Source organism: Salarias fasciatus, chromosome 2 (assembly GCF_902148845.1).
Source record: "Salarias fasciatus chromosome 2, fSalaFa1.1, whole genome shotgun sequence".
Taxonomy (NCBI): Eukaryota; Metazoa; Chordata; class Actinopteri; order Blenniiformes; family Blenniidae; genus Salarias; species Salarias fasciatus.
The window spans coordinates 16,193,174-16,217,124 of record NC_043746.1 but is presented as its reverse complement, the minus strand read 5'-3'; the positions used below and the strand labels follow the sequence as shown (position 1 = coordinate 16,217,124).

The window sequence follows — 23,951 nt, the reverse complement described above, 5'->3', positions numbered from 1 at the left end:
GGGTCAGCTTCAAACACTGTATCTCTCTTGGTGGAAGTTGATTCTGCCTTTGTTCTTGTAGAAGCAATTCAAATATTTGATTTTGCTTCTGTAAAATCAGAAATATGTTACCCACTATACAGCATTTTCATCCTTTATTTTTCTTCTCTCCACTTTTGACACAGATACGAACATGTGCTGCTTTATTTCCTGACACCTCCTTGGATCGTGCATCAGACATTTGTTTGCTTTAGTTTGTGCTTCTCGACATACGGAGGAGTCCATTCCATCCTGTTCTGCTGAAAATGCTTTCAACTCAAGACACTTTGGCTTCTGGAGCTTCAGTCTCAGTTTGTCTCCAGTTCATGTTACTTTTTCAGTGAGACTGCATCTGTGGCTTCAGCTTGTGCCTCATTGGTTTTAAAGTGGTTCCTGTTGACCTCGCAGATCCGGTTCTGCTGCAGCTTTTAGTTGAGCAGGTTGGTGTTGATATCCTGTCCATTGGCGTTACCTTATCCAGTAGTTTTCTCAGCTCCTTCACGATTACGGGCCAAATATTTTGTGCCACTCTGAGAGACTGCATATACACACACTATATCTTCTGTTTCCTTTCATCAATTTTATTAGCAAAATGACTTCTGGATGAACTTATGAGACATCTAAATGTACAGGCCACCAGTCCAACACAGGGCAAACAGACACTAATATCCACTGATATTAACAATTTCAAATATCTCAAAGACTGCATGAGAGCAACCAGAGAAAACCCATGACTTCCTCAAACAGAGAGGCTCCCAGACAGACTCAGACTGGGGATGTCGTCACTGTGAGGTGGAGGTGCCACCCACTACACCACCGTGTGACTGGAAAATGTCTGCAGTGTTAATTTGTGACATGAGAAATGTTGAAAGACAAGCAGCTACAAAGATGATTAAAGTCATTAGAAGTCTGGTCTGACCACATTTCTAACATGTTTGTGAGGAAAGCAGATCAGCTGGTGTCTCTGTGACAATAGTGAAAAAACAAAACCAAATCGGTTCCTGTGATGTACACGGGTTATTACTGTGGATTGTTATTACTCCGATCTGTGATGTCAGTCTTAATTATATAATTAATTTATGAAATGACTGATTCCATATTGAAAGTGAAAGATTGCAGCAGTAAACCGTGTCTCATGAAATGCTGTTTAACCGTCTCCATGAGCGTATGAATACACAGATACACACACACATATACAGGCTGACTCCTTATATGATTTTCACAAACCATTTTAGAAACAAGACTTTCACATTTCATATTGATACTTCCAATACACAAAGACAGAAATGCTTGAAATTTAAATAAATTTCTCTTTATTTAAAACTATTTCAAACATAAAGCATCTTATTAACGTCAGTAGAAGATGAGATGCTTTGACTTCACATTCCAGTGAGCTGTACAAACAACACCCAACAAATAATGGATCATTAGTTTGTTCGGAACAGTTAGTTGATATCTCATATACTGATCCTTTGAGTTATTTGATTAAAGAAAAAAATTTCATTAATCAAGGAAAAAATTCTACTTATATATACTTCATACACATGTTTATCACATGAAGGTTTTGCATATAGAAAACTTCTTTCACAATCTAAAATACATTATCAGCCACCATCTGAATTTCAGACTCAAACATTTGAACTTGGCACTTTTATAGAAAAAAGTATTTGACAATCTGACTTTTGTTCTCTGAAAATAGAATGACTTTGTCCTAAATCACCCAGCTAAAGACAGATGAAGGTAAACATGGCCACATTTGTGCTGGGTTGTAGGTATTTGTCAGTTATTTAGGCAGTGGTATCAGTGACACTTTGCTGATGATCTGGTAGATAAGTTTCTCTGAGGAGGTGACGCTGGGCTTCGGATCAGTGTGTGGCTTTGTCTTCTTTTTTTTTGCCTCCGAACAGAGCGCTAGCCAGAGCAAAGACGCCCACACCGACGAGTGTCGCCACGCCTGCGACCATAGCCACTTCTCCTGCCTTTTGCACCTGCATGAAGGAACGGGCCGTATGTCAATCACTGAGCAGGACGTCATGAAGAACTCACTTTCTGACACCTCAAAGCACACCATTTATGCATTACACAGATTGAAAAACACACATCATCATCATCCAGATTTTGGCGTCATAGTCTCCCCTGGCTGAACCTACCTGCCGGGACTCCGCCTTGCCGTAGCGCAGCTCATTGGCAAAATGTTCACAGTTTCCCCTGAAGACGCAGTACGGCAGCTCCTCGCCCACCACGGCGCAGGCCTCTCTCACGATGACATGCGCCGGCCGGGGTCTGTACTTATTGTCCAGGCTGTTGTTGATTTTCCACTGGTGTGTTCCAACTACGTCCCACAGCTCCTCTTTCTTCACCAGGGCCTTCTCAGTCAGAACAGACATCATACTGTTGGCACCGGCACCCGGGACCTCAGCTGGGGACAAATATGATGGAAATACTGAATAAAAAAATGCTATTTCTCAAGTTTCTATTGAGGAAAAATTGAGGGATATTTTGCAATTGGGGCAGTTTAAGAAGACAAATGAGGCAATTTTTTGTGGTGTGTGTGTGTGTGTGTGTGTTGTCAGTAAATAAGGACTGTGAGATAGAGGGCCTTTTGTTCCACACTTTGGATTTGGGACTCACAGGGTGGTGCCAAGTGAACAACAAAGCCATCGCCAATATACACGGCCCAGTGCTGATAGCTGCCGCGAAAGATCTCAATCAGGTCCCCAACCTCTGGTTTCTCATCGTACTGAGATGAAAAGACAAAACACACTGTTTAAATTTGCAACAGACTTTGTTTGGAGCCAAGTTCAACATATTTAAGCTACTCAGACCATCTGATGTAGTCTAGAGACAAAGACAAGAAAATCAAATATCACCACCTTGAGGATTCAATGTGATGATGACAGGAGTTTTTCACTGATTATAGAACCAATTACAGCTCCAAAGTACAACAAAAAAAAAAAAACAAGTTATACGATGTAAATAAGAGTGATCTCCTCACCAGTGTTGGGGCCATCTTTGTCTTTATTTTGTTCTGGAAACTTTATATTCGACTGACTCGATGACTTTCAGCCCCTGCAAAAACAAATATTAGCACACAACAAGATTTCATCTTTGAAATGAATATTTTCAATAATTTTTAACTAATCAATAGAACAAAGCTCAGTATTTAAAGAGTGATGTATATTCTGTCGTCAGTGTGCGCTGTTTGCATGGAGGTAACAGAAACAAGTCCAGCACCTCGTGTCGGGTCCCTGCTGTGGATCGTTGAGCCCAAACTGCTCCAGCTACGTCAGGAAGGACACCTGAGGTAAAAAATGAGAATTATCAAACCTTTTGGTCACACGATCCATTGTGGCGACCGTGGTGACCCGTGTTATGTATTCGTGGTTTTCCACATTCTGTAATCTCTTAATTGTGGAATTTATTGAGACCTTCTGGTTCTGTTCCTTGTCCTGTTGTTCTTGATAAGCTTGATCCGGTGACTTTATCACTTTTACCTGATGTGGTTGCCTGCATAAAACCCTCAGATTCGCCCGAGGTGTCGTCCCTCATTTTTTCAATGACACTTTGCCCCAGTATAGGTCAACTTGCCCCTGCTATTATTAACAGCGGTCTGTCCTCTGGTGTTGTCCCTGTAAATATTAAACATGTGGTAGTTAACCCCTTATGAAGAAACCTGGCCTGGATCAGGCTGTCCATGGCTAATTTTGGGTCCATCTCCAAATTTTTACTTCTAAAATGTTGGAGACGTTTGTTACCTGCTAGCACCTCTATTACAATGTCTATATGACATTAATGACATTCCACCTCAGAAAGTTGGCAAAGATGAGGACCAATCTTGCACATTAGCACTTTGAAGAAGTAATTCATGGTTTTATTACATCTTGGCAGGATTACTGTGATGCACTTTATGTTGGAGTCAGCCAGTCTTCCCTCGCACGTCTCCAGTTGGTTCTGAAGGCTGCTGCACTAGACGGAGCATGTTAGAGGGAACACATAACTCCTGTTCTGGCTTCCCTCCACTACCTGTCATGCATTTTAAGATTCTTTTATTTGTTTTTAAATCTTTAAATGGCGTCGCCCTGCCTTAACACCTTATTGAGCTGCCTCACCTCTACGCTCGTGCTCGGTGCCTCAGGTCAGCTGGTCAGCTGCTCCTGGAGGTACCGAGCTCCAAAGACGGGGTCAGAGAAGACAGAGATTTTTCCTGTTGTTGACCCAAAGCTATGGAATGAGCAACCACTACACCCCCTCGCTGCCCATTTTTAAAAGTAACCTCAAAACCCTTTTTTGTTAACCCAGTCTGAAACTCTGCTTCTGTTTTTATGGTTGTCTTTTTAATGTTTTTATTGTATTTCATCTTGCACTTTATGTTTTTAGGTTTTTATGTGTATTTATGTACAGGACTTTGGTTCAGCTGTAATTGTTTTTCACAAAGTGCTGATCCAGCCCTCAGCTACCTCACTAAATTTTAATCATAGAGCATCTTCAGAATCATTTCCAGCCTTCTGGTCCCGACAGATCTGGAGTTACAACTTCATCCCTGACATTTAATAAAACGTATTGTTCAATTTTACATTCGTACTCTATTTTCTGCTGCTTTATAAAACACAATTTCTTTTATTCTTTGCACAAACTTAGTACATGCAAAATGCAAATTTCTGATTTCTGCTCATGGTCGATGTGGTACTGGTTTGTTTTCATGGTGCATTTTAACTTTATACTGTAAACATATCATAACAATTACTCAGTTACTTTCAAAGATTAAACTTCTGACTCCATGTAAGAAAGAAGCTTGAAATGTTCTAAGGCATGACTAGAAGTCGGTGGAGGCAAACGGCGATCACTTGGCACATTTCGCCATGTAAATACGAGGTTAAAGTGAAAAGCGAAATGTATATATGCAACTAATAACCATCCAATCGATACGAAGACGTGTTAAAAGTGCTCAAACGCAACGATCAAATTCGCGCAAATATGTTTTCGGTTTCGATCACGGAACGGACTGACGCACTTCAGAAAAACGGTCCAGTTTCATCATCAGAGCGGCTAATAAAGTGTTTACGAACAATAATATGAATAACCCAAACTTGGGTTTTATATTGCGAGGGTTTATACTTCGATTCAGTTTCAAGTAAATGTTCCACGCTAACATTTTAGCTCACGTTACAGGATACAAGCTGAGGAATCTGAGAGCGGAGCTAGCTGCAGCTAGCTGGGCTGCGGACAGTTTACATCATTCAGTTAAATCATGGGTCATAAAACACCGCATCGCAGCCGCACGCGGCTCCTCTGTCTTTTCCGCTTGGGTTCATGAACGCATGCAGGACTGTCGACTTTATTTTCTTACCTTTAACAATGATATCTCCACTGATCGTCCTCAGCGATGGGATCGGACGAAAACAAAAAACAAAAAGTCGGCAGCGAAAGATCAGCAGGGAGATCAGTGACGTAACAGGCCATGACAACAACAATACTCCTCCTCCTCCTCCTCCTCCTCTTCACGGTTAGTATGATAGTGAGAAGAATAAGACTAATAAAAGTAATCTACTTAAAACAAAATTAAAAGTAAAGTGAAACGTGTCATACGTGTTTTTTCTCTGTGCATGTTTATAAGTATGTATGTCGACATAGTTTGCACGGTGATTGATTTATTTTTGCCGCTCGTCTGTCAAAAATGTTCTCTTGGGTGCAGACGCAATATATATATTGTTCATTTATTCTGTGAAATAATTCAATGATATCTGGGATATTGACACTACCGACATTATCATGCAACAATATAAACTATTGCTAGTATTTCGTTTATGTATCATTTTTTACTGTTGTTACTGTTTTTACTTCTTCTTGTCTGTGTTCTTGTGCTACTTTTTTCTTTACACTTGTTGCAACAATGCAAACTTCCCCATTGTGGAACAAATAATGTTCAGAATGTGTTTTTAAAAAATCATATGAGAGAAATTCATATGAATTCATATGAAAGGCTCGATATAATCATGACCATAGATATGTATATTTCTTTTTTAGACGCATCTACGATCATGGCCGCTTGGTGTCGCCAGTGAGGCGATCTGTGTCTGTGTCCGTCAGAGAAGAAGTCTCGTTTCCGGTGTCGGGGCGCGTTTCGTTGTGTTCCGGCTGAAATTTGACAGAGGGAGATCACAAACAAAAAAGCTCTCCTGCCCGTTCAGCTCGAAGCCCCGGGGCCGACAGGGGGATCGGATGCGACGCCTTGATGCTCAGCGACCAAACGATGTCTGTGGTTTTTGACGGGACGCCGCTGAAAGCGATGCAGAGCTCGCACAGTGTGACCCAGCAGCCTGCCCTGAGGTGAGAGCAGCAGCAGCAGGAGGAGGAGGAGGAGGCAGCGGCGCCTCACTGTGTTACTCTATCAACACCTCAACTTTATCATTTCACCTAATGAGGAATAACAGTATTCACGTTTATCTATCACTACGCTGTTTTTTTTTTTTTTGAAGTTTGCGCCTTAGACTGTGTGATCACACTGTAAAAGGATTCCTGAAGTGATCCATTTAATGTTTAACTATTTTTGTATTTTTTTTCCCTAATACCTAAATGCAAAAGAGATAATATTTGTTGCTTTATACACTATTTTTAGCTAACGTTTACCCTTTCGGAATACTTTCTACGTGATGTTAAAAGTATTAATATGTTATGCCATTGGAGCAAAATTATTCAGCAGCTTTAAAGGAAATGTTTGAAAAGACAATGATCAGAAATCAATCACATTGCCAGTTTGAATCCCTTCTAAATATATTTTAATGCTAATACTAATAATAATAATAATATTGATGATAATAATGCATTTTATTTATCAGTGCCATTCAAGGCACCAAAGGTCAATGTACGCAAAAAACATGTTAAAATACAGTTAAAGTATAGAAAATTAATAACATTTAACAAAACATTCCGGGATTTGCAGTAGACTAATTGTTTAACCTAAATGCAGTTCATTCATTCATTTTCTGCCGCTTCTCCCTTTCGGGGTCGCGGGTGGCTGGAGCCAATCCCAGCTGCTGTGGGCGAAGGCAGGGTATGTCCTGGACAGGTCGCCAGTCTGTCGCAGTACAGTTATGGATGTTAAATTTGAGCTTAGACTAATGAACTTCACTTTGGTCTCTCTGGTGTCTGGAAAGTACACAAATATCTTTTTAGATGTATTAAAATTTCTTTGTCCGCACTACATATTCAGTCATGGTGGAACGCATTGATAATTACATGTTTTTGTGATACAGAACTGCATGTCTTCTCAGATTTTACGTTTTGACTAACTGCTTGAGCTCTTTAATAGCTTTCATACCTACATTGCCAATGATTATTGAACAACTCGGTTTATAAACATGGAGTGGTTTCTACTGCAATATCAGAGTGTTGGATTTCCAGTCAAGGCCTGACTTCAAGAATAATTTCATGCTGCATGATAATCTTATATTTTCTTTTGACTTACACTAACTGCAGCTTTCCAGGAAAATCCTACTCATCTTGGGAAAAATGTTCTGAGACCTGATGAAGAATGCAAACCGTTTTGAAACATAGTAGTATTCTGACGTCTGTCCTTCTTCTCTCTCCTCGTCTTCCTCCTTCAGCACCCAGGAATTGTCCCAGGAGATCAAGTCCTTCATCAGTGGCGTCGATGCCGTTCAGGGCCGGAAGCTCAGCGTCCGGGAGCATGCCCGCTGTGCTGTGCGGCTGCTGCGCTCCGTCCCAGCATGCCGAGGGGCGGTGCTGGAGCACCTGAGGGGCGTCTACGATGAGCACGTCTCCGCCTTTCTGCATAACCTGGAAACAGAGGGCAGTGCCAGCTCGGGAGTGAACTCCAACCTGGAGGACATCATTCAGGTACAAAACCAATACCGTGTCTTTAATCAACACATTTAGACGTGCCACATAAAATGAAAAACCAGTTTCGTTAACTTTTCTTTGGAAATTGTTTCAGTCTTTTCAATCTCTCCTCTTGTGTGCAGGAGGTTCATGGCGTGCTGTCAGAGTTCATCCGCCTCAACCCTCGAGCCTGGGCCCCGCTTGTGTCCGCTTGGGCTGTGGACCTCCTGGGCCAGCTGAGCACCAAACACGCCGGGCGCAGGGTGGCGCCCCACTCCTCCAGCTTGAACGAACTGCTGCAGCTCTGGATGTCCTGTGCCGCCACCCGCTCGCTCATGGAGGCCTACTCCCAGTGTTTGGCGGCCATGCTGGCCTGGTGCCCCGACGCGTGCGTGGACGCTCTGTTGGACACCTCGGTTCAGCACTCCCCGCATTTTGACTGGGTCGTGGCTCACATCGGGTCGGCCTTCCCGGGCACGATCATAAGCCGGGTGCTGGCCTGTGGACTGAAGGATTTCTGCTCCCACGGGGCGAAGGAGCTGGTCATCGGTGTGGATAAAGGCAGCAGAGTGCCAAAAATTGGCTCGGTGGTGGGAATCCTGGGACATTTGGCGTCGCACCACTCGGACAGCATCAGGAAGGAGCTGCTCAGAATGTTTCAGGAGAGTCTGAGCCCTTCAAGCCCGCTGTCTCCCACTTCTTCCTCGACATCTTGGGAAAGTTCGCCTCAACTTCGCCGTGCCGCGGTGCCTTTCCTGCTGCAGCTGGCGGCAATGTCCCCAAATCTCTTTGGCGCCGTTTCCGCAGAGCTGGTGGAGCTCTTACGTCCTCCCGTCTTGATCCAGCTGCAGGCCCTGCTGCAGGGCCTCCCCAGAGAGGAGCTGGACAACATGCTGGGCCTGGCCGTCCACCTCATCAGCCAGAGCCCGTCGGGAGGGGCCAGGGTCCTCCGATTTCTGGCCGACACTGCAACCCCAGCTTCGGTCATCATCTCCGGCCCGACACCGTCGCCTCACGAAGGAGTCAGAGAAGGCTGCGACCGCCTCCTCCAGATGCTGCTTCTACATCTACACAAACTGGTCTTCAATCGCTCCGACGCGGCTGAAGTCGGTCCCCACCACTCGGCCCTGTCGCAGCCCCAGAGGGTCATCCCCTTCCTAGACGAGCTGCAGTCCCACGTGGGTCAGCTGTGCGCCGAGACGCTGCGACTGGAGAGGAAGCGCCACCTCTGGCTGCACCAGCTGCTGTGTCTGCTGTCGGTGTACGGCGGTCCCAGCGTGGCGACGGAGGCCCTCTGTCAGCTCCTCACCCAGGCCCGCAACCCGGAAGAGTTGGCCCTGGCCTGGCAGCTGCACACCACGCTCTCCTCCTGCATGGCGGGACTCGTGCCTTCCGCCGTGACGCGCTGCGTGGCCCAGATTCACACGCACACCCTGGGGCCCCGGCAGCTGAGGCAGCTGCTGCTCAACCTGGCCGCAGCCATCCAGAGCCAGGACGAGGAGCGGAGGGGCGCGGCGGCGGCGGGCGCTCAGTCCTCCATGGCCGTCCAGATGGGCTCGGCCGTTTCGGGACACCTCCACGACTTCGGCCCACTCCTCCTCCACGGCGACCCGGCGGTCTCCCAAGCAGCGGTGTACCTCCTGTCCTGCAGCCCGCTCCCCCGCACCTCCTCCCCGGCGCACCTGCTGCTGCTCTCCCGGGCCGCCGTCACCCATTTCTTCCTGGCGCTGCGGAGAAGGGGGGAGGCGGGGAAGGTGGGCAGAGATGTGGGGCAAGCCGGGGAGGCGGTGAACTGTTCGGTGCAGCTTCTGTCCCGCTTCGCAGCGTATTCTCCTTTGACTCTGAAGGCGGTGCTTCAGCAGCTGGTAGAGGGCGCGCTGCATAAAGGCAACGCCGACCTGTTTGGGGGACAGATCGCGGACATGTCGGGCGCCCCTCTGGCCTCCCCGTCCGTGTCTCCTGACCTGGGAGCCTCCCTGCTGGACATCAACTGTCGGTTCGGTACCACTGTTAACTTCTCCGGCAGCGTCTGGTCCGTGTTCCATGCTGGGGTGATTGGAAAGGGACTGAAGGTCCGCACTGCGCCACATCTGCTGGACCCATCTGGAGTCATCCAGGTCAGTTACAGAGTCTTGAATCTTGTTGCTGCACCTTGTTAGTTAAAGGAACCATCATTTAAATTGAAGTGGAATTTCGTTAAAATGGTGTGTGAAGTTGTATTTGACAGTTTACTGCAGAAAAGATAATAATTCCTCTCCTATCCACAGAACATCCAGACTCTCATGTCCGTGGTCGTCCAGTGTTGCAGCTCCTCCGGTCTGAACGGGTCCATCAACGGCTCGCTGGCGACCTCCGATCCGGACGAGCCGCCCCCCATCAACGCCGAGGCAGCGAAGGTCATCGCCGTCACCCTGGTGGAGAACGTCTGCCCGGACGTGGCTAACGGCGAGCTGTCCTGGCCCCCCGAGGAGCACGCCCGCACCACCGTGGAGCGAGACATCCACATCCGACGGTGCTTCGAGGCCCACCCCGTGCTCTTCTCCCTGCTGCAGGTGGTGGCGGCGGGACGCCCGGCGCTCTGCTACTGCTCAGCCGTGCTCAGAGGCCTCCTCGCCACGCTGCTGTCTCACTGGGAGTCGTCCCGCGGCGTGTCATCCACGGACTCCCTCTGGCACCTGCAGGCGTCCTGCCTCCTCGTGTCCTGCATGGGAGAAGGCCAGCTCCTGCCTCCTGTTCTCGCCAATGTCCATGAGGCGTTCCCTCACCTGACCCCCTTCGAGGTGAGGCTGCTGCTCCTGGCGGTGTGGGAGTACGTGAGGGGGAACGGACCCATGCCTCAGAAGTTTGTGTTCAGCTCGGAGAAGGGCCAGTTCTGCAGGGATTTTTCCCGTGACGGTGACGTGGCGAGATACGTGGCGCCGATTCACAGCGTCCTCCACAAAAACATCGACAGACTGGGACACCTCTGCTGGCGGTTCCAACTCTGAAACGGCTGTGGGTTGGCAACTGAGAGGGACGGCAGGAAATAAGAGTTTGCAAAAAATAGAGGGACGTTGTTGCATTTCTCCAGGTGGACTGAAAAGTTGTTGCCACTGTCCTTCGGTTTCATACGAGAAGGGCTGTGCGCATGTGTAGCTGTGTCCTTTTGTACTGCATTTTTAGATTTGACATGTTCCAAACTGTGTCTCAGTGACGATGAAAGCCACGTCTATACCGTGCTAATATATCATTTCGACACAAAAAATTGATGTTCATGTTTCCATTTGGTTCAAAACTACAACCTGGCCTTGCTAAAGTGTTCATACGTTTTCATGTTTTATAATTGTGGCTTTAAACATGCTGTACATTCTCTTTATGTTAACAAACTGCTGTTTAAACCACTTCATAAAATAAATTTGGTTCTAAATCTTGACTTTTATTTTTTTCAGTTGTGTGGTTTTTTTTTTTTTTTTTACTGTATCAAATGTAAATTAAAATAGAACACAATATAAAAAGAGTGCATCTCTTCCCGAGAAGACAACCAAAAATATCCAAATTGACATTGTGCCATTTCATGGAAACTATTGGCTTCTTTCAAGCGTGACAGCAGGTCTGGCAGCAGCACTTCTTAAAAGAGTTTGACTCGGTCTTGCAGTTGTCAGTGTTTTGAGAAATGAATGTCCAATTATTGTCGGATCATGTTTTTTTTAACTGTTCAACAGTACTGGACTTTCGTTGCTGGAATTTCAGTTTTGATACAATAAAGAGGTTGTTGGTGAAATGTGCACTGCAGGCAGAAGCAGTTCAGCGCCCAGACTCTTCTAAAGCCATGCTGCTGTGATAGCTGCATTCTGTAGCTCAGCATTGTCTTCCTGATGAATATAAAAGGCCTCCTTTGCAAGATGCCTTGGAGCAGAGGCTGATGTTGCTCGGGAAGCTCGGTGTACTGTTCAGTATTGATGATGCCTCTTGAGACACGTAAGCTGCTCACACCACAGGCCCAACCCCAGCAGAGCGCCGCCCCTCTTCAGTTTACAAAACACGGTGCTCATGGTTTCCATAAATCACAAAGAAGTTTTGCATGTTGCCTCAGGCATTTGCCTGGATGAGAGAAAAGCTATATTTGGACTCAAACATGCTTGAATGGTACAGTTTCACTTGCATTTATAGATTATGAAGTGAACTGTGCTCACAAGAAGAGTTCCAGGAGAGAATCGGGCCTGTTTTTATTGTAGTGACAACTGAAGGCTGGACAATCATGCACATCCAGTTTTGACCTTTGGCCTTATATTAAGTAACTAGAGATAACTCCTGATTTCCCAGATGTCTTAGAGATAGTAGATTCTTTGGAATTATTTGGTTGTTATTTCAATGGCTCGCTTGCAGAAATAACAATTTATAATCAGTTTTGGTCAGTATTGAATTTGTGCACTTCTCGAGTGGCATTAATTTAATGAACCAAGTGGGACAAATCTGGGTGAACGTGGAAAAGAGGTTACTTGAGCTCGTGCGCGTCACTGATTGGATCGTGGTGATGACGTGTGTGCGCCCGAGTGGATATTTTTTAATAAGAAAATGACAAACATTATTATTTATTAAAACATCAGTTCATATGAAACCGTGGGTTATGCCATGGTACATGTTATTGCAAAATAATGAAATTGAGCGTTTATATTCGGGTGTGTTGTTGGGATCTGACTTTGTAACGATCTTTGTTGCGGAGAGAAAAGGGGCGGAGCCTGTCGGCCGCATAATCAAGATGGCCACCTTCACTGAGAGGTAAGACAAAGCAGTTCCGCTGCTTCATCGTCGATTTTTCCCCGCTTTGGTGCAACAGACAGGCTCGACAGGGCCTCGGGTGACTGCTGCGGGTACGCACTTCGCAAAAATGAGAGCGGGCTGCGTGTTGCGGGGTTTCGGCGGCGTCCAGGGAATTGATATTGGATTGAATTAAACGGCTTTGACAGGCTGCTGCACCGCTGCTAGCAAAGGCTGCGCAGTAATCTTCATCCGAACGGGCCGTTAACAGTCACATCGTAGCAAACAGGTCGGACCCGACTCTGTCTGTGCAAAACAGACGAGTTGTGATCGAGTCTGGGATTCAAACCCGTTTCCTGTCGCATTTTTCTCCTCATCTGGACGCTGTTAGCGCCTCGTTAGCGGATGTGTTAGCTAATTCTACGTTTTTGGATTCAGTCCAAACTCATCATCTCCTCAGATCTGACAGGAGGACACGTAAAATACCTGGCTTCCGTTTCCTTGTGTAATTATGAAATGCTCACATTGTGCGCGAGGAGTGGGGAAACGGGAAATGATATAAAATACACGTGACGCTTTCGACTGCTGTTCCTCATACGAGGACATAAATTACCTCGAAACCCGGATCAAAGTCCGGTGTGTCCGGTTAACTGCGCTCCGGTTTGAGGCCTCCTGGGCAATTATTGCTCAATCGAGCCGAGCGGTGAGTTCACGAGCTTCGGCGGTGGCAGGTGGGCGAGTGGATCCTCTTGGATTTGGATAATCAGATCAATGTCCAGTTCCTGGTCCTCATGATCAGATTATGAGGAAAGTCTTGGGCAGCAAACGTCAAACAGATACACCGTCCTTCAAAATGGATGGATTCGTTCATTCTCAATGTCCATCTTTTCAGGATTTTAATGTATCCTGACCATGCTTCTCCTATTTTGTCTTTAAACCTCTTTATGAAACACACCAACCATGAAAAAGGTGTTATAACTGCTATTCTTCACAGGATGGCGCCCGTCTTGGTCCTCTGGCTGGCTGTGTGCCTCACTGGGACTTGGGCTGTGGACCGGGGAAATTTCAAGACCTGTGATCAGAGTGCCTTCTGCAAGTGAGTTAAAAGGGAGGAAAACTCTCATGTGTGCACGTGAGGTTGTTGCATTGGTTTCTTACGTGTGTCTCCTCCTGTGAAACAGGCGTCAGCGAGCGCTGAAGCCCGGTGAGTCTCCCTATCGAGCCCTGTTGGAGACCATGGAGCTGACGAACACCAGACTCACCCTGCAGCTCATCAATGACAACAACAAGGTACCACAACAAATGCATAAGCTCTTCATATCCCACATTAGACTAAAAGTACTGTGATGCCTGTGATAGTTACCCCCACAGTTGACTCTGTGGTCACTGAAACCTCACATGTTGTCATCCAAGCATTGTTTCACAAAGCCACATGCCGAACATGGCAGGCCGGTTATAATCCTGAACAATGTGGCCCTTGGTTGAACCTTTTAACTGACTCTAACACGAGAGGCTAACATGGACTCTTTGCTTTTCTTGTGTCCCTCCCTTTTCTTTCTCCTCCTTCAACCATTCTCGCTCCGCTTGGCTCTCAGGTGCGCCTGCTGCTCGAGCTCTACCGTCTCCAGGGAAACATAACCAGGGTGAAGATTAATGAGCTGAAGCCACTCAAACCTCGCTATGAAGTCCCAGACGTGCTCATCAGGGAGCCACCCACCGAGCCGTGAGTGTCCCGTGAGGGTCTGACTGGGTGGTGTGGCTGTGGGGTTTAATACAGAGTCAAGGGGGAAAAAAACATGCAAGGATCTTCAGAACAAAGGCTGTTTAAAACAAACCAGAAGTGTTGGATCCTATAATTGATGCGCAACATTTCCATTGCCTAGCCTTGACTCATATTGGGTTGTGAAATGATTCCCTTAACACCTCCTGTACCCTTTGCAGTTGTTTCTGATGACTCAGCTGATGCTCTCAGGCAGCTCATATTTTCTGAAACAAACAAGATTCTTGGTTCTTCTGTTAATGTAGCGAAAAGCTAATAAGTTAAACTCTATCGGTTCACAATAAGCCACCATAGAGAATCTGATTTCAGGTTTTCAGCCACAAATCTTAGCTCTCTAATGAATCTGAGGTTGTTGTCAGTGTGTTTCTATAAACCCGGTTTACTTTGATTTTTTTGTCTCTTCCTGTCCGTCCCAGCCTGTCCATCTTGTCTCAGGATGAGAACGGGGTGGTGCTCTCCCTGGGGGCGGAGTCTCAGAGGGTCATCATCAGCGCACGGCCCTTCCGTCTGGACATCATGGAGGGAAGCGACGTGCTGATGTCGCTGAACTCGCGCGGCCTCCTGGCCTTCGAGCACCTGAGGATGCGCAAGGACACGTGAGAAGCTACGCATGCACACACGTTGCCAGATGCCAGCCGGCTCTTTTGATCCACGCCCTCACTCCGTGGATAATTTTTCAGTTTTTGTTCCCATGTTATGGTTTGTTTTTTGAGTATTGTCTCTGACTCGTTGTTCTGTCCTCTTCTCCCTATCATCCCAGTTTCTCCTATAAAGTAACTAGCACAGTGGCTAGCGTGTGGGATAATATCAAGAGGGTATTCTCTAGGTAAAGATCCTTAAGATTTGTAAGTGTGTATTCTGTCCCTTGTGCCGATGCCGCCAATAGTGACAAAATGTAGGGTCCTCCCCATCATGCCAAAGGCTCGATTTGCCGTTGAGTCGATGTGAGTGAGAGCGTGTGGGTGGACGTGTGCATGGCAGTGTTTGATTCGATCTCCTTTTAAAGTATCATAGTGGTTGGTATCTAAACGGTGATTTAAAAAAAAAAATTTAATTCAATCAGTAAAGACAGACTGATAGATTACACTCTGGAATCCACTTCTGATTTTCACTTTACTGTTTCACTGATTAACAAGAAGCAAAGAACTCTCAAAACCCGAAGGATCCATTTATGAAATTAATTCTTTGAATTAAAATTTCATTCCAATTAGAAATTCAGTTGGTTAGTTTTTTTTTTTTTTGGTTTTTTAATAACCAGAATAGAAAGTTTTGGCATTTGTTGTCATCAGGGTGGGGGTGAACAGCCATGACTGTTTCCCCCAACTCTGCTTTCACATTAGCTTTAGTTATGTCTGTACTTAAACCTTAATCCAGATTAACTATAGAATAATTTCACAGAAACATTAAGACTATTCATGTACATATCTATCTGCTTGCTGACATGTAGGAACACTTTATAGATGATGTGGTCAAACATAATCCGTTGAACCACTGCCGCGCTGTTCCCAGAGTCTGATTAACCAAATCATGCACCTCTAATGTCATTCCAGCAGCTCTGCATGTAAACTGATCTAACACTGCATGGCTGACTGGGTTCTTTAATCAGCTGTCACAAAATTTCACTTCTGTGCTGAAGTATTCCCATTTCTTAGTTGAGGGGTAGATAGTGATGCCGTAGTTGTCTTAAGACATATGTAGTTTAGTTTTAGGGCACTGCTTGCTACTTGGCTCCCAAACCTAACAGCAACACCTCTCGAGACAATGAGTTTACCCAGAGAAGCTGTCGGTGAGATGTTTAAGCCCCTGAGCAGTAGTCAGAATGGGGCACAGCGTTTATCTTTACATGCTTAGAAAATGCTAATTTATTCGTCTCAATGCAAGAATTCCCTTCATCAGTAGATGTCGTATCCCACAGTGCAAAGTGTGTTTCAGTCGAGCTTTTGAAAAGACTTAGTCACTGCTGCTTCCTGCATGTGCACCTCTTCAGGTCGTGCACCCCTGGAGTTGGTCGCGACCTCTAAAGGGCCTTATTTCAGAGCTTATATGAAAGGTGTGCGGTTCAACAGCAAAGCAGTTATTACACTTTGGTCTGTGTTGGGTAAAAGTTAACTTTGTGGGTGTCGCAGCACCTTCGGGCTTCAGTCCTGAGTTTGAAACAGCCACAAGGCAGGAGTTGCTCAGTGCTGTTTGCTGTTACATAAAGTGAGATCATGTCAGATCTTGGGGAGTGCAGGTTAGTTGTCAGAGTTTGGAGTCAGGAGGCAATCGCCCACCTCCCCTGTCTGTCCTTTTTATGTTAAGCATAGTTTAATTATCCTCCCACATATTATAACCAAAGATGGAAGAACATGCAAGTGACATCTTTATTTCTCCTGTTTCCCCTGCCCCCCTACTCCCTCTCTGCTATTGTTCCACTGAGCAGTCAGGCTGACCCAGAGGGCGAAAAGAAAGAGGAGACTGATCCTGCAAGCCAGGCCGAGGTATCCCACAGTAAAATACACCTTTTCCTGCTCCTCCTCCTCTATTTAAATAAACTGCGTCTGGAGAGCAGATATTGTTTCACATGACCTGACTGTTCCTCCCGTTTCCCTGCTAGACAACAAAAGAGGAGGAGGAGAAGGTAGAAGATGGGATGTGGGAGGAAACGTTTAAATCGCACTCGGATGGCAAACCCAATGGTAAGGACCTCTTATATTTCAGGTTATATCCAGTGTTTTTTCTGCCTGTGAGTGTTAATCAGTCGAGTAAAACTTTGGTTCTCTTCCCTCCTCAGGTCCGTCTGCCATTAGTTTGGACTTTTCGTTGCCAGGAGTGGAGCACGTGTATGGTATCCCGGAACATGCAGATCCGCTCCGACTCAAAACTACAGAGTGAGTTCACGTCATTCAGCGCTTCATGTGCATTTGAGTTCTCCAGGAGGCCAGATTCTTTATAGAACAGTGTTTGTTGGTAATGTCCATGTGTGCTCTTGTGTCTTTCAGCAACGGAGATCCGTATCGTCTTTATAACTTGGATGTGTTCCAGTATGAGCTGTTTAACCCGATGGCCTTGTACGGCGCTGTCCCAGTGATGCTCGCTCATAATGCTCAGCGCACCACCGGCATCTTCTGGTTCAATGCTGCAGAAACCTGGGTGGACATAAGCTCCAACACAGCAGGAAAGGTACACAGCCCCCCGCCCCGTACCAGTAGGGAATGTTTTGACATTGGTTTTGCTCATATTCAGAACTGGATTGTATATCTCTCTTTCTCTCCTCTCAGACTGTGTTCGGGAAAATGCTGGATTACGTTCAGGGCTCCAGTGAAACGCCGCAGACCGACGTGCGTTGGATCTCTGAAAGCGGCATCATCGACGTCTTTCTTATGCTGGGGCCGACGGCCAAAGACGTCTTCTCTCAGTACGCCTCTCTCACAGGTAGGAGCATCAAGTTGTCCTGTTGGTAAAGCTGTGGTTTCTAGGACTGAACAATGGTTTTGACATGAATCAATACATGTGTTGTTCATAAGTTAAAAAGATCAGATTGTAGTGAATCGCCTTCATTCTCCTCTCCAGTCTTGTAACCTTGTCGTCTGTCTGCCAGGCACCCAGTCCTTCCCTCCTTTGGCTTCCATTGCCTACCACCAGTGTCGCTGGAACTACAACGACCAGGAAGACGTGAAGTCGGTGGACGCCGGCTTTGACGAGCACGACATCCCCTACGACTTCATCTGGCTGGACATCGAGCACACCGACGGGAAGCGCTACTTCACCTGGGATCCGCACAAGTTTGCAAATCCCAAGGAAATGCTGCAGGGACTGCAGGACAAGAAACGCAAGGTACGCTTGGAAAACCTCTTCTGCACGGCTGCACCAGTATAGTGTTGGTTCAGTTACTTATTCTGCTGCTGCGTGTCATTTCGCCATAAGCCTCAGGATACACATCACTGATTTCTGATCATATATTTTCAAGATTTGATGCTGAATTTTTTTTTGTTTATTTAGTTGGTGGCCATTGTAGACCCACATATCAAAATAGATAGCAACTACAAGATCCACAATGAAATCCGCTCTCGTGGGTTCTACGTCAAGAATAAAGATGGAGGAGACTATGAGGGCTGGTGCTGGCCTGGTAAGAGACCGACGGCTCCACATGAATCACAAAATGTAGAATTGCAGTGACAAATCTCATGGTGTGTGTTTATTTCTCTAATGTTCCTTCTATTTTTGTCCTGGCTGATGTTCAGGCAGTGCCGGTTATCCAGATTTCACCCGTGCAGACATGAGGGCCTGGTGGGCCAGCATGTTCGCCTACGATCAGTATGAGGTGAGCGTCACACCGCAGGTGCATGTTGGGGTTAATGCAGTGCAGCTTTATGAGTGAAGAATAATACCCACAGAGAAAAGATCAGTTGAAGCCTTCCAGTGATGTATCAGGTGATATTGTTCTCTAGTTATCTGAGCTTACCACGCAGTCCGCTCTCTCCTCAGGGCGCCATGGAGAACATGTACACATGGAACGACATGAACGAGCCGTCGGTCTTCAACGGGCCAGAGGTCACCATGCACAAGGACGCAATGCACGGAGCCTGGGAGCACCGCGACCTTCACAACATCTATGGCTTTTATGTGGTGAGTGCTCCATGTCTGGAAACGAGGTTCAATGTAGCTGTTGATGTGAAGCCGTAGGTAATGGTCTACTGAATAAAAGGGGACATGAGACATGGCGGACAGACGTAGGTTTCCAGTAGCGGTTTGTCACTTGCCTTGTTTGATGGCATGGCAGTACAACTAAATGTCAGAGTTCTTCTCAAAAAGTCATAAGATGTATTTGTTTAAAATATGTGTACTTTATTTCTTATCTAATATCTGATCTGTTCTACAGCAAATGGCAACAGCAGAGGGTTTGACTCAGAGATCAGGAGGAGTTGAGCGTCCGTTCGTCCTGACCAGAGCCTTCTTCGCTGGATCACAGCGATATGGTGCGCTCCTCAGTGCCTTCACTTTTTACTTTAACATGGACTTACTGTCGCATACTTAAAGGCAGACCTGTTCTGCCTGCATTCATCAATAAATCAGTCTTATGTTGTGCAGAATAAAGACATTTCTTGATGTGACTGTGGCCAGAAGCAGGTGTGGATGATAGTTGTGTGTTTGCACGTCATCAGGTGCGGTGTGGACGGGCGATAACGCCGCTGAGTGGGACCATCTCAAGATCTCCATCCCCATGTGTCTGAGTCTGGGCCTGGTTGGCATTTCTTTCTGTGGTGGTAAGTTTGACCAAAATTGGTTGGTATTTGGCTTTGTCAGAGATTTTCAGTGTTTGTATTTTAGTTGACACATTAACTTAAATCAGTCCTTGTAATCTTCTGAACCATCAAATCCATACATTCTTTTCCCTCCTGTATTGGACCATTTCCCTCGAAATTGTCTCATTATTTTGATTTCACCAAATTGTGACAAATAGAAAATGAACTGGGATTTATAAGGCCATGTACAGTGTAAAAATCACAATGAAGCAAATTAAATGGGTCTTAAATGTCCGCTATCTCAGTGTTTTACATCCACCATCTTTCTATGACCACAAATCAATGGTCAGAGTCCCACAAAGCTTTATGAGTGAAGCAGATCTGTGGGATTCATTAAAATCGGTTTCCTGGAAGTCGTCTGACAAAGATGTAGATCTCTGGGGAGTGTTTGGTCTTGTTGCCATGGAGATGAGCATGAGCCGTTGTCATGGTAGAGCGAGGTTACGTCACTGTAGCTGTGAGTGTTGAATGTGACACTGATTTATTATCAGCTCTGATGTTTCCTATTTTGTAAAATCAAAGTAATACAAAGTTTCCTTATTTGGAAATGGTCCCACTATGAAGGTCTCAATGAGGTTTGTCACTTCTGCTTGTGTTTTTAACAATGTTTCAGTCTCTTTGAAGCTTTGCAGCAGTAGATGGTCGGTGTGGTAAACTAACCTGTAAAGGCACCGAGACTTGACTTCACTGGACTGTCTGGCGCCCTCTTCCAGCTGACGTCGGCGGCTTCTTCAAGACTCCGAGCACCGAGCTGCTGGTGCGGTGGTACCAGACGGGGGCCTACCAGCCGTTCTTCAGGGCCCACGCCCACCTGGACACCCCTCGCCGCGAGCCCTGGCTGTTCGGTCCCGAAAACACGGCACTGATCCGTGAAGCGATCCGCCAGCGTTACACTCTCCTGCCCTACTGGTACCAGCAGTTCTACAACGCGCATCAGACTGGAGAGCCCATCATGAGGTGAGGAGGAAAGAACGTCGGTACTGACAAAAGATGACGAAGCAATTAGAATCTACTGCATCTCTAGTTAACTTAGTGAGATGTGAGGTTGGAAATTGTTTTTCCTTCTGCTGTCTCTCTGTGCGTTATAAAAAGGTCTAAAAACACTCTGGTTGGTTCAGGATTATGTTTGCATGTTGCTTAACAGTGTAAAATCTTCACCTGTGTTGCAGGCCTTTGTGGGTGGAGTATCCTCAGGACCCGGCTACTTTTGCTCTGGATGATGAATATTTGATCGGTGAGACGCAAAACACCACAACTTATATTCCATGTGTGAATAAATGAAACCTCTGCAGTGAACAACAGGCTTTAAGAGCACAGCAGTTAATTTTCTCTGTTATTCCTTAATATAAGTGACCTGAGCTGTGTATTTAATGGCTTTTTTTTTTTACTGAAATCACTACTTTCCTTTTTGTTATTGATGGTTGACAAACTACACTGGGAGCATTACTGCCACCTTCTCGGGGGGTAAAGACATACATGTATGAGGAAATGGGTTTCCATTGATGTGTGTGTGCCAGTCCCACTGACGTTACTCAACTCTGCTGCAGGAAGAGACCTGCTGGTTCATCCAGTGACGGAGGAAGGATCCCGGGGAGTCACCGCCTACCTGCCTGGTAAAGACGAGGTAGGAGGAGGAGGAAGCAGACTTCAGCGTGTCATGCTCACCTCTCATGTCTCCAGACGGCCTCATGTTATCCGTTTGTTTTCTCAGGTCTGGTTTGACGTCCACACTTTCCAAAAGCACAGCGGAGCCCAGAATCTCTACATCCCGGTCACCATGAGCTCTGTAAGGCTCGTCGAAAAAGCTTCACTCCCTCTTTTCTCACATCCATCATTTTCCTGGCCTGTAATGATTTCCTGTCACGGTTTCCTGTTTATTTTTTAATGCATCTCTGTGTTTTGTCATCAGATCCCCGTTTTCCAGCGTGGCGGCTCCATCATTCCCAGGAAGCTTAGAGTTCGCAGGTCCTCCACCTGCATGGAGCACGACCCCTACACACTGTTTGTGGCTCTCAGTCCCCAGGTAACTAGATGATAATCCCCCTCGAACAACTGATCTATAGAGGACTGTCGTCTCTAAAGGTTTGACTGTTTGTCTGTCAGAGGTCTGCAGTGGGTGAACTCTACATAGATGATGGCCACACCTTCAACTATCAGAAGAAAGAGTTCATCCACAGGAGGCTGTCATTCTCCAACAACGCCCTCTCTTCTGTGTGAGTGACAAATGACCATCAGTGTAATCTTAGACATGAATATACTAGAGGATAGACTTATATAATGAGGACACTAATGTCTGCAGGAACTCCAGCTCGCTTTACTGTCATTAATCGGTCACTTCAGTCTGAATTGTTCCTAAATATTAAATCCTTGTTACTTCTGTTCCACAGTGACCTTGCCCCGGACGCCCAGTTTACCACCAACTCCTGGATTGAACGTATTGTCTTTCTGGGAGCCAGTAAGCCGAGCAAAGTCACCCTGAAGACTGCTGGTGAGTGAATGATTTTTATTTTTAATTTTTTTTTTTTCTTCAAGAGGTGAAATGAATGAATTAACATGCTAACAGTCCTGATGGTGTGGATACTTAATTTACAAAATGTGCAACTCAGTGTCACAGCTGTCAGAGCTCTTTTTGTCTGATCATCTCCTCTATTTGTCTGTTTTAATTTCCAGATGGGCAGGAGAGTCAGCTGGAGTTCGACTTTGACGCCGCCGTGTCCGTCTTGACGCTGCGCAAGCCCGGCATGAACGCCGGGGCAGACTGGACGGTGACGCTCCAGTGAGCAGAGAACAGAAACGTAACGCGGCAGTAGCAAAATGACTGAACGGAAGCAGGGGAACGGGATACGTGACAGAATGAACGACATACTAATTGCACACCCTCACACTTGAACACTCAACCTAACCATGTACAACTGTTAGTCGACCTGAGCCGCTCAACTTCTCTGCCATTTCCTGCCAGTAGCACAACATTACCTAACGAAACTGTTTTCAGGATTGCTGTGAGGATCGGAGGCCAGAACTAAAACAGATCGAATCATGTTATTGTTTGCAGTCAGTTACTCTCACGTCGGTTTCCGGGGTTGTTTGTCGAAGTGAATGAAGGTCAACACTCAGAGCACATGTTCCAACTGATGCTGATCCCCTCTGTATATTACTGACTTGATGTGTTTCCAAAACCATTCCAGCCTCCTTTTAAATTTTGGCTTCTTCTTGATTTGTGCAACGTTTGTTGTCTTTGTCGCAGGAGGGCTTGCCATCAAACTAGTTTTTTTTTTTTTTTTTGTCCTCTATTCTGGCTAATTAATTTTTCTGAACCTCCCAGAATCCACAGTGCTAATTATGCAACAGTAAAGAATGTGTCGCACTGAGAAGTGATCGGATCGGTTAGTGGGTGCACACGGAGGGGATTTCCAGCTGATGTTGTGAACAAACTCAAAGGGAATCACTCCAGGGGGGCTGAACCACTCGCTGCTCGTGGGTCATCCTGTTGACGTGCTGTCTTTGTTTTATCGAGCTGTTTTTTCCCAACTTTGTTTACTAGAATATTTTTAATGCACTTCAGAAGATTGAGTACCTAAAAAGTTGTTTAGATTTCCATGTGTTACTAGTTATCGGGACAGACCAGTTTTCCACTGCATTGTTTAGATCAGAGTACCGATGTGGCTCAATATAGTAGTTTAACAATCATTTTAAGGATTTAAGATGAATGCAACCGTGAAACTTCAAATGATTCTCTGGAGACTGGTTTATGTTCCATCTAGTTAAATCAATTTTGTTGTGAGTTTGTCCGCTGAATGGTTTTTATCATGAATTGAAATGTTGCTGCATTTTTGTTGGTGATGGCTTGAACTGCTGGAAATGGAATTGAAGGATCAGACTTCAGCTGTCAATCAGATTTGTCCTACATATTCTAAAAGATGCGACCAAGTAAAAATAAAGTTGACCAAATGTTGAACAGTGTTTTTGACGTTATTAAGATGTGGCCTTTAACTCCAGGTTGAAAGTGGTTACAATACACTCGCTCTAAAACCAGAGGTCTAAGAGAGGTGGGATTCATTTCTCCTGCAAAAGACTCAGCACTGAAGAATGAGGGCAGCTTTAAAATGATTAATACTATAAAACATTTTTTTTTATTTAAAATAAGGGTGTCCACACTCACTGTTTACAGCATAGTCATGCAATTAATTTACTTCTCAACAGCTAGGGAGAAAAGTTTGCTCAACGTTCTCATGTCCAGTTCATTGAGTTTTATTATTTTTTAAGGTTTGGGGAGGATTGCCGGGTTTAATTCA

At 45.7% G+C, this 23,951-nt stretch overlaps 3 protein-coding genes across 5 annotated transcripts; 2 read left to right on the top strand and 1 right to left on the bottom strand.

Moving 5' to 3' along the window:
• Positions 1–1,311: 1,311 nt before the first annotated feature.
• On the bottom strand, positions 1,312–5,457 carry LOC115403214 (phospholipase A and acyltransferase 3-like). The gene is made up of 6 exons (XM_030112063.1): positions 5,366–5,457; positions 3,253–3,317; positions 3,014–3,087; positions 2,650–2,758; positions 2,169–2,437; positions 1,312–2,006 (listed from the first exon to the last, which is right to left on the bottom strand). The coding sequence occupies exons 3-6, from the start codon at positions 3,026–3,028 to the stop codon at positions 1,884–1,886; spliced, it is 516 nt and encodes a 171-aa protein (XP_029967923.1). The 5' UTR covers positions 3,029–3,087; positions 3,253–3,317; positions 5,366–5,457; the 3' UTR covers positions 1,312–1,883.
• Positions 5,458–6,123: 666 nt separating this feature from the next.
• ints5 (integrator complex subunit 5) lies at positions 6,124–11,269 on the top strand. The gene is made up of 4 exons (XM_030111941.1): positions 6,124–6,345; positions 7,623–7,875; positions 8,001–9,974; positions 10,125–11,269. Exons 1-4 carry the CDS (start codon positions 6,251–6,253, stop codon positions 10,842–10,844), a joined length of 3,042 nt encoding a protein of 1,013 aa, XP_029967801.1. The 5' UTR covers positions 6,124–6,250; the 3' UTR covers positions 10,845–11,269.
• A 1,316-nt stretch (positions 11,270–12,585) lies between these two features.
• On the top strand, positions 12,586–23,614 carry ganabb (glucosidase II alpha subunit b). Of its 3 annotated transcripts, none has more exons than XM_030111952.1 (25): positions 12,586–12,615; positions 13,589–13,690; positions 13,776–13,884; positions 14,190–14,317; positions 14,791–14,970; positions 15,135–15,200; positions 16,797–16,854; positions 16,971–17,052; positions 17,148–17,244; positions 17,356–17,536; positions 17,635–17,788; positions 17,955–18,190; positions 18,356–18,482; positions 18,598–18,677; positions 18,842–18,982; positions 19,236–19,332; positions 19,519–19,620; positions 20,373–20,616; positions 20,829–20,893; positions 21,207–21,283; positions 21,371–21,445; positions 21,569–21,682; positions 21,763–21,872; positions 22,047–22,147; positions 22,330–23,614. In XM_030111952.1, exons 1-25 carry the CDS (start codon positions 12,596–12,598, stop codon positions 22,437–22,439), a joined length of 2,856 nt encoding a protein of 951 aa, XP_029967812.1. In that variant the 5' UTR covers positions 12,586–12,595; the 3' UTR covers positions 22,440–23,614. The 3 variants fall into 3 exon arrangements, with proteins under 3 accessions (XP_029967812.1, XP_029967827.1, XP_029967820.1); XM_030111960.1 differs by lacking the exon at positions 12,586–12,615 and adding an exon at positions 12,651–12,707; XM_030111967.1 differs by lacking the exon at positions 15,135–15,200.
• Positions 23,615–23,951: the final 337 nt, after the last annotated feature.

Coding starts and splice junctions, on each gene's coding strand:
- LOC115403214 (XM_030112063.1), bottom strand. Junction 2,438..2,649: donor TGTTCACTTGGCACCACCCT/GTGAGTCCCAAA, acceptor ATTTGTCCCCAG/CTGAGGTCCCGGGTGCCGGT. Junction 2,007..2,168: donor GCAAGGCGGAGTCCCGGCAG/GTAGGTTCAGCC, acceptor TCCTTCATGCAG/GTGCAAAAGGCAGGAGAAGT.
- ints5 (XM_030111941.1), top strand. CDS start 6,251: ATGCTCAGCGACCAAACGATGTCTGTGGTTTTTGACGGGACGCCGCTG. Junction 7,876..8,000: donor ACCTGGAGGACATCATTCAG/GTACAAAACCAA, acceptor TCTTGTGTGCAG/GAGGTTCATGGCGTGCTGTC. Junction 9,975..10,124: donor ACCCATCTGGAGTCATCCAG/GTCAGTTACAGA, acceptor TCCTATCCACAG/AACATCCAGACTCTCATGTC.
- ganabb (XM_030111952.1), top strand. CDS start 12,596: ATGGCCACCTTCACTGAGAG. Junction 21,446..21,568: donor TCCCGGTCACCATGAGCTCT/GTAAGGCTCGTC, acceptor TTTTGTCATCAG/ATCCCCGTTTTCCAGCGTGG. Junction 22,148..22,329: donor AGTCACCCTGAAGACTGCTG/GTGAGTGAATGA, acceptor TTTAATTTCCAG/ATGGGCAGGAGAGTCAGCTG.